At 36.1% G+C, this 10,927-nt stretch overlaps 1 protein-coding gene across 1 annotated transcript; it reads left to right on the forward strand.

The window, feature by feature from the left end:
* The first annotated feature begins 9 nt into the window (after window positions 1-9).
* On the forward strand, window positions 10-3,696 carry BCAS2 (BCAS2 pre-mRNA processing factor). The gene is made up of 5 exons (XM_071595215.1): window positions 10-118; window positions 212-304; window positions 497-669; window positions 1,957-2,067; window positions 2,981-3,696. The coding sequence occupies exons 1-5, from the start codon at window positions 44-46 to the stop codon at window positions 3,417-3,419; spliced, it is 891 nt and encodes a 296-aa protein (XP_071451316.1). The 5' UTR covers window positions 10-43; the 3' UTR covers window positions 3,420-3,696.
* The last annotated feature ends 7,231 nt before the right edge of the window (window positions 3,697-10,927 follow it).

The following is a 10,927-nucleotide window of genomic DNA, read 5'->3' on the forward strand; positions in this document are numbered from 1 at the left end:
TCGCTGATATTTAGCTCTTGTTTTGAATTAGCCACCCGATATCATGGCAGGTGAAGTCTTGGTGGACGCTTTACCGTACATTGATCAAGGATATGATGAACCTGGAGTTCGGGAAGCGGTAATTAGCATTTCATATATCTTTCTTACGCTTACATTTGATGCCAGTGCAATTAAAGTTGTATTTTTATGACTTGGTTCCAATACATTTTAGGCCCTGGCAATGGTGGAAGAGGAAACGAGAAGATACCGACCTACTAAGAATTATCTTGAACACATTCCCACCCTCAATCTCAGTGCATTCGAAGTATGTTTTTGTAATAAGATATTAAATATTAGTGTAAAATATGTCTTCGATTTTCTATAATACTTATCATGTCGACCTCTTCTGCCGTTTCTATTATGTTACTTAGTTTAACCGAAGTGCAAATTGTTTGTGTTTCGGTCTTACTACTAAGTTCGCGATCGAGACGAACTACAAACCATGTTATTCTTGCAGACAGAAATAATGAGAAGTGAATTCGAGCGAATGCAGCAAAGACAACCAATGGATGTATTGAGCATGAAGAGGTACGAGCTTCCGCCACCGCCTGCGGGAAAACTAACTGATATAGCTGCATGGACTGAATGCGTGGATAACTCAATGGCCCAACTGGAGCATCAAGCAACCAGGTTTGTGAGGAATGCACTGGTTTATTTCCATAGCCTGGTAGGATAGGGGGAGGTGTGAGCATTGTGAGTGAGTCTTTCAATTATCCTTCAGATATCTTTCTTGCAATAAAAAACAAACCAAACCGTTGTAGACAAACACCCCCCCTAATTGAATGTAGAACACAATGTGTTTGTTTTTTTCAGCCGTTATTTCTAATAACGGTGGTGTGTTACATTGTGTTCTTCATTTAATGGTCATTTAATTAATATAACTTTCACAAATTTGAGCCAGTAACCTTCCAATGCATACCCTCCCCCTCCCCTAGACCACTTATAGGCTGCTGCACCTAAACTCAACTTCCTTTCCTTTACTACCCTCTTGGAGCCAGACTATATAAGTTGAAAAATGTTGATGTATGTTACCTGATAATTATGCACAGCATCAAAACCATGGTCGTGGAATATTAAATCTTGGATGTGTTAAGTTTCTTTTTACCCTCATAATGAAGGAATTCCACAACGTTAAACCTGAAACTGTTATGTTTATCAATTTTTAGTTATTAACCTAATTCTCCTGCACACCTCAATTTTTCTCCCCATAGTCATTCATAACTTATAATGGTTACACTGCACATCTAAACCATCCCTTCCTTGTAATAAAACATGCATATAGCTATACGAGGCGGAGGAAGGATTAATCAGATTTCCTGGGAAATACCTAAATTAAGGTGTATTTTGAGTTCATGTATTGGTAAAGCATTCAGAAATTCAGCAGAGGTGGTGAACAGTTTTGATCATTTTGTCGCGAAGGTTTGGTATTTTATCTAATGTTCAAAATTGTTTTTGGTAAACAACTCGATGTATTTGTTTTACATATTTAATGTTTTTTATAATATTTGCTGTAGATGTTAAAAGCTTAAAAATCTCAAAAGCCCTCATGGACTTCCTGTAACTTCATCAAATTTGAGTGTTTTTATAAAAGGAACAAATGTTGAGAATGAAATGAGAATCAGATAAAAATAACAAATAGAATAATAATCCATTGTGGTGGGTCTTTGAGCCATTATGATTTGACATGGGCTGGTGATCTTTCAACTCCAAAAATAGGCAATACAAGTATTGTAGAAGTATTATTCCTTGGGGGATGTTCATGTCATTATTTTATGTGGTTCAAGGAATAAATCCCTGCAAACCTCATCACTATCAGACATTGATAGCATAACATCAGTAATTATTAAAATAATTTATGAGAGAAGTGACTATATAATTTAAAGTATAACTAATATTATAAGTTTTCTTCTACTGCAGGATATGTAATTTGGAACTAATGCTAGACTATGGATGTGAAGCTTGGAAATCATACCTTACTGTGCTGGTGAAATTATCTACTCAAGCCCAGAAACAACTTCAGACTGTCAGGTATGCATTGAAATGGTTTTAATCAGTAAACTCTCGATTATCTGTGCAAATTTCTTCCTATCAACTACAAATTAAAAAATATATATTTACTTTCCCATGTTGTTTCCTCACATTCATTAGTCCTAAGAATTTGATTTTCCTTCATTTCATTCAAGGTGAGCAAATACATTTTTTTGCTATGCAATAAACATGTCATTAATTACGTACTTTTTTAGGTTTGTGAGGAAAAATCTGCTTTTCACTTAATAATCTTTTAAAACTAGAATTTTTCCCTAAAACATCACTTAAAAATGAAAAAAATTACTTATCGCTGTTATTTGGTCTCTAGGAATGAAAAAGGAGAATCTGGTATACATTGTTTACATCAAGACCATATTTTCCATAAATTTCAGTTATACAAGTTTTTTTTATTATTCATATATCATTGTGCATCCAAAAGCATGGATAATAGAAGTTACTGTGTATGCGCATACCTTCTATAAAATTGGTGAATATACCCTGTAATATTTTAAGGCTCAAATGAGGCTTTGTAGTTAATTTATATAGATTATAAAGCCTCATTGGAGCCTTAAAATATTAAAATTTTATAAACTATAAAACCTCGATAAAATTTAAAACCTATACTATTTATAGGCTTTAAAGTTTATTGCTGCATAATTTTGGATGGGTTTCATATTTTCCCTTGTTAGTTTCAGTGGAGATACCCAGCGTTGTTATAAATTAATATATAATTTGATAACTGTCAATACAATTTCCCATGTATGTATGTCTTTGGTTTCCTGCTACCAAAATTACATTTGTAACAATTTTTTTTATGCATCTTCGGTTATTTACTGGTTTGCAAATTTTGTCCTTAAACAGGCTGTTAGATTTATCTGAGTTACCTACTCTCAATGCATGTACTTACTCGTAGGAAACACATTCAAGAGACCAACTGGGAGAGGAAAAGCATGCAGACGACGGGAGGGGAACGTCTCCGAGCCCTTGAGGCTAGTTGGGTCAGCTTGGTCTCCAAGAACTATGAGATAGAGCAGGCTTGTGCCCAGATGGAGAAGGAGCTGAGCAATGCACAGAGGAAGAAACAGATACAGGAGGAGATGCATGGGGGGGAGGGTAAACACCAGCAAGAAGTCACCACGATGGAGGAGGTATGGGAGGCGGCAGAAAGGGACAGGAGGATGGATGTGGATGAAGATGAGGATGAGGACGAGGTAGGCGATGATGAGCCAGACGAGTCTCCCGACAGGAGGGAGTCCTCTCCGGAGGCCTCAGAGGCATCATCTCCAAGGAGAGAGGACGACGACGAGGGTGAAGAGGGAGAGAGGCATGAGGAAGATGACGATTCACAGTGATTCGCCACCCTTCACATTGGGAATAAATCGAGCCAGAAGAACGTTCACTGCTGTCGTGACATGCAAGACTTGGGATCAACGTATTAGGAACTGGATGGATTCACATCTGTTATGTGTTGATCGCAAACATTTTTTTCCTTTGCAAGATTTGAGAAATGTGTAAATAATGCATGTGTAATAATACTTTTATTGTGTGTGTGAATGTTGATTATTTTTTGTTATGTCATGCGTTCATTTTTAATGATGAAATATATTTTAAGGCTCTTGTAAATTAAAAGTCATCCATTTCTGTGGGATTTTCATTGAATTTCATTGAGTGCAATTCTTTCTTGAAAAACATCGCCTTTATTTGTGGTAGCTTAAAACAATGGTTTTGCATGCTTGTTCATTTAGGATGTTATTGTTGGAATATCTACTCATCTTGGCAGTAAAATTGTTATAAAAGTTATTGCTTCCAAAGGCTCTTTGTCCAGGTAAGTTCGTCCATTTACTGCATGTATATGCTATTTTATAAGAATAATTTATTTAATCTCCATAATATTTTTGTTCAGTATTCCACACTATCATCATTGAATCAAACAACTAGTAGGCTATGGTACATTTGCCTTAATGACATGATTTTATTATAATTTGTGTTTCTTATGGCTGCTTGTAGGAGTTAGGATTTTTGGGCAAATTAATTAGTAATCTGCAGACTCTTACTTCTAAATTAAGCTAATTCCTGTATTTTATTAAGTTGATGTAAAAGAAAGCATTAGAGAAAGAAAGTTTAAGGAGTTTAAGGTCTAGCTAATTGTAAGTAGAGACATTGGAAAAATTATTAAAGAATTTAATATGGAGCATTTAGCTATATAAATCTGAACTCTTATCCTTGAGGTGAGACAACCGTAGATTAAAGCCTTTTGAGGTGTAGGTACGGGAAGGGTTGAACAATAATGGAATGGAGAAGGAGACTTTAAAGAACATTTTAGTGTGGGAGATAAGAGGCTGGAAAATTGGTTGGCAAATATGTCAAGGGACATTGGTATATTCAAGAATTTGTTAGTTTGTGAAACACCTGGATTCCTGGCTGTCACCAGGAGGAGGGAGTTGATGACGGGCAAGGATATTGAGAAAAGACTGTCAAAACTTTGATATGGAGCATAGTATATCACAGAAATAGGGTCACTGAAGCAGGATGATAGACTTATATTAGAGGCTTTTGAAATGTGGGTGTGGAGAGGGTGAAATGGACCAAAAGGAAAACAAATGAGGAAATGGTGGGTGAAAAGAGGGGTTTAATGGAGAAATCCTATGGAGGCAGGAAAAATGGCCCATTCCTATTCTGCATACGCTGTCCCTTCTCTTGCCCCTTCCATTACTAATGATACATTTCCTTAATAGGGAAACTCATAATATTACCTTGAGATTGTTTTCCCTATTTTGACTGATGATCATTTCCTTAGTTTTAATCTAGGTTATTTTCAGCTTGTACTTTTTCATTCCCTTCTTCATATTGGTTTGTATCCTTGTTAGGTCTTCTTCCTTCTTTGCAAGTATAGCAATGTTGCCACAAATGGCAGCATCCATGTAAGTTCATATCTGAAACACCCATCCTATATGCAATCTGTTTCATCTCTGTACTGGTTCCCCATTCAGTACACTTAATGGAGTACATTACCTGTTTAACATTTGATACTTCATCAAATTTTACTGGTACTCAAAATTATTACCTAATTAGACTATGGATTACCTTCAAAGGCCTGATTTTACAATTTATTGCTCTCAATGACAGATATTGTAATTGCTACATATGAGATAATGTGTTAATTAGTATAAATGTGTTGTAATGTTTAGTTTATTTAAGGCCATTAATAATTCAGATGATTATTTTCTTGGATGCTAAACATATTTGCGTGAAACATACCACAACCTCATATACTTAAGATTTTTTAGCATATCTATGGTAATTTTATAGTCAATTCTAAAGCGGAAAAGTAATTCATGGATTTACTAACATCATTTAATATCTATACTATTAGAGTGAGTGCTAGTTCTCAAACCGTTTTAGACAATGTATCAACTAATGTCGACCTTGAACTTGTGCAAACAAATACCATTAATGCCCACCTATCAGAAAACTACCCACTTCTTTCTCCATTTGCTATGTCCTCATCCAATGAAAGTAAAAAATACTACAAAAGGATTCTCTGATCAGAATATGGTCGCCTTTTGTGACTTATTAAATTCCCACGAGTGGTCCGATTTGTTTGCCCTTAAGTCCTTCGACCTAAGCTTTGAATATTTCTGTCTTGAATTATACCTGTCCTGTCCTGAACCATACAAAAAAAACAAAAACTCGTCTGTTAAACACAAATGTCAGTGGGTCTCTGATAAAATTTGTTGGCTTTCAAAGAAAATGAAAGATGCTGGTGTGTATTACAAAAGCAAATCAAATCCAGCTGACCGTCAGGAATATTAAGTACTCAAGAAAAGTTATCGCCAAACCTTGCAGTGTGCTAAAATATCTTTCAAAAACCAGAGACTTATCAGGGCAGACTCTAAATCTAGAGATATTTAGAAAATTATTAATGAATCCAAGGTCACACATAATTTTCCGCAAGATCTTCAACTGCATGACTCGGCTGGTAATTATATTCCAGATTACTCTAAAATGGCCACCATTCTGAATGATTTCTACCTATCCCATCAAAATCCCTCAGTTTCAGTCAATTCAGCTACATTAACATTATCAATAACTTCTCGTGCAAACTTAATCCTGGATCAGATGACATCGCAGGGATAGTCATCAAAAGGTCATTTAATACTATTAAAGATCAGTGTTATTCTTAATCAAGGAATCCCTAAAAACTGGAATTTTCCCAAGCCCTCTTAAATCAGCAAAAATAGTGCCTATATACAAAGGCAAAGGTTGTAAAATGGCAATGAATTCTTATAGACCAATATTTCTATCGAACCAGTTGGGGATAATATCCTATAATCAGTTCCAACTAATCATTAATAATCACGAAATATACAAATTTTTATCTCATTGAAACTTTTGCATTTCAATTTTTACTGTCATCTCTCCCCATCTATTAAAAATATTTTGGAAAAGTCTCGCCCAATAAAGGTGGCCATTTTAATAAACCATATGAAATTTTGGATACCTATATGGGGTAAGCTTGCTACAAATATAGTTACTCTACTTCACCTCCAAAGTTTAATGGGATTCCATGGCAACAATTAGGAGTAGGTAGATACTCCAATTCTTTTTCCTGGGAGGGCTTTTTAATACTAATAAACCCTATAGTGTCATATTCAAACAGAAAATGTTTTATGAAACAATTTAATCAGAGGTAAAACATCATTTCAGTCCTAGAAAGGATTTATTCCTGTGACGAATGGTTTTGTAGCTTGACAAAAACCATTAATGTTGAGCACTTCATGCCAGCCACTTATGTATTTAATCTACACTTACCCCAAAGGTTGATGGGTAGGATGGATAATAGAGCTCACCCGATGCCAAATCTTATGCATGTTAAATTGACACAACAGGTTGATACAGAGTTTGTTCCTACAAACACATGATTAGGAGTCCATTATTAAGCCTCCGGTAAGTTTTCTAAAAGATCAATTTCATCATTGGTATACAATTCAATATCTATTTATAGAACATAGTATTATATGAAAGGAGTGAAACTTAGAATTGGTGGAATCCTTAATCTATCTGAACAGTGGTATAACTTGGAATGGAAGGACCTTGAGCAGCATAAAGTGAAAAATAGCTCCGGTTAAGAAAAAATCCATGAAGAAGAAGCAACTACTATGTTCAAAGAACCTGAGGTTTCAAGCAAAGAAGCAGTTTGTCTAAACATTCATAAGGAGCAGGGCATTCTATGGATCAGAGACTTGGAAAAGTGGATCGGTGAAGAAAAGAAGCCTTCAAAACATGATGCTGGAGGAGAATGCTCAAGATTATATGTATATACCAAGTGAAGAATGAGGAAGTATATAGAAGAGGCTTTATGGCAACAAAGAACTTAATGTATTGGAAACACTTTGAGGCATAATAGAACTGGTTAGAAATATTATTGAAGGGAAGTTCCTGCTAGGAACACAAGCACATATGACAGATTAAGAAGGATGTTAAATGGAGAAGATATTAGCATGTGAGGGAATTAACGCTGTATAGGGGAGAATAAAGAGTGTTAAACTAATCAGGATTCAAATGTCTATGGTGATGAATAAATAATGCCTTATGTGGTTGATTTAAGAGTTGTATACCAAAACTCATGTGGAATACGTTGGTTCATCACGAATGTTAAATGTTTAGGGACACAAAATCATTCAACAGTACATTTTTTCAAAAGTGGTGGAAGGGACATATAGAGTGACTTCTAGAGAAAAAAGAAACTGTGGAGGGGAAATGATGGTTATCGAGAGAATGAATTAATGGAGTTGAAGGCCTCAAGGAAGCAATTTGGTTCAGAGGAGTGTTAGACTGGAAATGAAGACATAAAACACTGTATGTGGGGAAGAAATTTCATTACCAGCGTTTCCAGTTCCAAAATTGACTTACCTAAAGCCTTCCTTCTTTTGACAAAGCGATGACATTGGGAAGACATTGTAGTAATTCTCGACACACTTACCAGGCCATGACATCCAAGACCCCTCCCATCAAATAATGCCAAAAGGCAGCAGTTCTCTGCGATATATGTTGGGTCAGACTTTGGAGGTTGGAATGGTAATTCCCCTATTCCCATACCTACACCTCTGATAGGTAAACTGGGCCGCAGTGGAAGCTCCAAGTGCCAGACTGTGCGGGAGGCACCAAATTGGGAACATAATATCTTGTATACTGAATGTTTCTGGGCACTTATGATGATTCCCACTATACCCCAACACATGCCATTTATAGGGGGAAGAAGGGAAGCAGTATGGCAATGAGCGCTGAAATTAGTTTGACTCTTGATAGCACAGATCGTATATGCTGACCTGTAGGTAGATATCATCTCTGGAGCAAATTCAAATGATCGAAGGGATGTTAATGAATGTTTAAAAAAAGCTTCAACTTTACCAGGGATTTGATCCTCGTAAACCCTCCCTCACTATCAATCTTGCTTAAGCCTAATGGAGACCATGGCCCTGCCAGCCCTTCGGAAAATATTTCTGGATGTCATTACATGCAAATTTAGTAATACTAGTAATCGTTGAACTACTTTTGTTAATCTGTTGTCCATCGCAGATAAAATTATCCACTGGAGGAAGTTTTGTGGTATTTGCATTGGTTCTGTTTGTTTAAAAATTCATCATGCATTCAAAACAATTGGAAAAAAGATGATGAAATTATTTTTGGAAACGGCCGCCGCTATACAGGTTTTCTAGATCCGTTAATGAGGTAACATTTTGACATTAAAAAAGAAGGAACAACATTAATCGGTGAAAGACTTTTCAAGTATATGTTGTTTGAAAATTTAAAAATTCCGATGCTCCATCTGGTATTTTATCTGGAAATAACTTTAATAAATTGTGATCATTTCATAGCAGAATTGATCGTGTAGAAGCACTTATATAGATATTTAATATTTGAATTGTTTCTTGAAGGTAATCGCATGTGTGAAATTCAACTCTCTTTATTTCACGAATTAATGAGTAAAATATAAACAAATGAGGGTTCTAAAAGGTTCCGAAAGATCTGGACCTTAAATCTGAGTTGTCACGCTGAACATCTCTCTTTCCCGATTCAGGAAATTGTTGAAGATTTTGAATCCCTAATGGCTATTTTAGTCATCCAATTGGCATATACTTGCATTAGACCTAACTAATCGATGTCATTAAAAAGATTATTTTAGTCTCAAATGGTTAATCTTGATCAGGTAAAACCCTTCACAGCCCCGTGAGAATTTGCGGAACCTTGTGCTTCAGTTTTGGTCCAAATTTTCATTGTTCTAGTTTTCCCGGTTATGGTCGCCATAGTTCGGCTATTATTTTACAGATGTCGCGAGCGTTCCACCACAGGGGGATGTCCCCTTCCGAAGGGCGACTTTGGAGCTCATTAATAAAAGTGCGTGTATTTTAAAATCGCGGGTGAAGAGTAGTTCGAAGGAAGAAGCCAGCGTTAAGACATTCCGTGGTTCGTCTCTCTGTGGGAGGTTTTACGTAAAGTGTTTTGTGTGTGTCCGATCTTCTAGTTATGGAAAATAGACAGCAGCCACTATGCAACTGGCCGCAGCAGCAATTGGGATACTTCGTCCCTTATCACATCATGCATGGAATTTACTATTTTACGGGGTGAGTAAATGCATATTTCAGCTCTTGTTCAGGTTTCTTCCAATATCAAGGAAATGACATAAGTGCGGTGCAAAAGATTGGCTTCCCTCCATTTTATTTGGATAAATACGTTAACGGTTGCTATGTGAACAGCAACTTGTAAATTACGGAATTTTCATTGGAATGAAATTATTTAAGAAAATATTAGTTTATTCAAGGTATAGACATTCGGTACCTCTTCACATGGTCACAGCTATAAAACCGAATGCTGTGGGCATTTTTAATCATTCCTAGAACCGTAATCATTGCTTCTTTCTACAGAAATCTCGTTGATTACTCGGTAGACGCCTACCAACGAACTTAACCGCCATTCATTCGTGCTCAAATGTCATTCCACGGAAAATTAAGGAAGTGTCATCTGAGATGCTGATACGTTCTTGTGAGTAAATATCAGCCAATCGGTGAATGCGCTCAGATGCTTTTTAAGTTTTTTGCCGGCTCTAAGAATGAATGGATACGCTATAGTGTCTGCCCAAGATTTTTCAAAATGTTACCCTTGTTTGCTGTTAAAATCAAATCTATTATATTTGTTTTAAATGTGCTGGCTAACTTTTACCGCTTCGGAATAGTAGCGGTAATGATGAATTCCCACTTAGTTTGGTGCAAGTTCTTCCCATTCAAAAAGTTGATCAAACGGTCATAGAAGACTGTTGTTTAGAGACACAAAAAATTGATCATTGGCTTAACTTACGAAAAGTGTCATTTTATTAAAAAAAATAAGTGTCGGATCATGAGTTCGCCTCGTTATTTTGTCCCTTGAGCGAGACTAGCATATTTCAACCCCAGTATTTTGAAGGGTCAATCTGTAGGATGATTTAATGCTTGGAAGTTTGCCCCTGAGCAATCTTAGGTCTAAATGCTATTAAGTTTCGACCGGTGCTTCCCGATGCATTATATTGTTGATGTAAGGGGATAAAATATTTTAATTAGAGAATGAAAACTAATGAAACGGTTCTGTTAAGAACTGGACATTTCCAAAATCTATGCGAGTTTCTCGTGTAAGTAATGCTTTAGATACGGACAACATAAAATGCAAGCAAAACCTGAGCAGTTGAGCTAATTGTTTGTCAATTAAACAGAAATAGTCTGTATAATATTCTACGTTTACATCACCATTGTAAATAAGTAACAAGTATAGTCGACCGGCAGCGAAGGGGAAAATTATTAATTTTTGTTGCATATTATCCCGGTTATAG

The sequence above is a fragment of the Hetaerina americana genome, unplaced genomic scaffold (genome assembly GCF_022747635.1).
Source record: "Hetaerina americana unplaced genomic scaffold, ioHetAmer1.1.p SCAF_7, whole genome shotgun sequence".
Classification (NCBI taxonomy): domain Eukaryota; kingdom Metazoa; phylum Arthropoda; class Insecta; order Odonata; family Calopterygidae; genus Hetaerina; species Hetaerina americana.

Bases quoted from the DNA above. Each gene is read 5' to 3' on its own strand.
- BCAS2 (XM_071595215.1), top strand. From the start codon at position 44: ATGGCAGGTGAAGTCTTGGTGGACGCTTTACCGTACATTGATCAAGGA. The intron at 119-211 runs GTAATTAGCATT...AATACATTTTAG, and splicing joins AACCTGGAGTTCGGGAAGCG to GCCCTGGCAATGGTGGAAGA. The intron at 670-1,956 runs GTTTGTGAGGAA...CTTCTACTGCAG, and splicing joins CTGGAGCATCAAGCAACCAG to GATATGTAATTTGGAACTAA.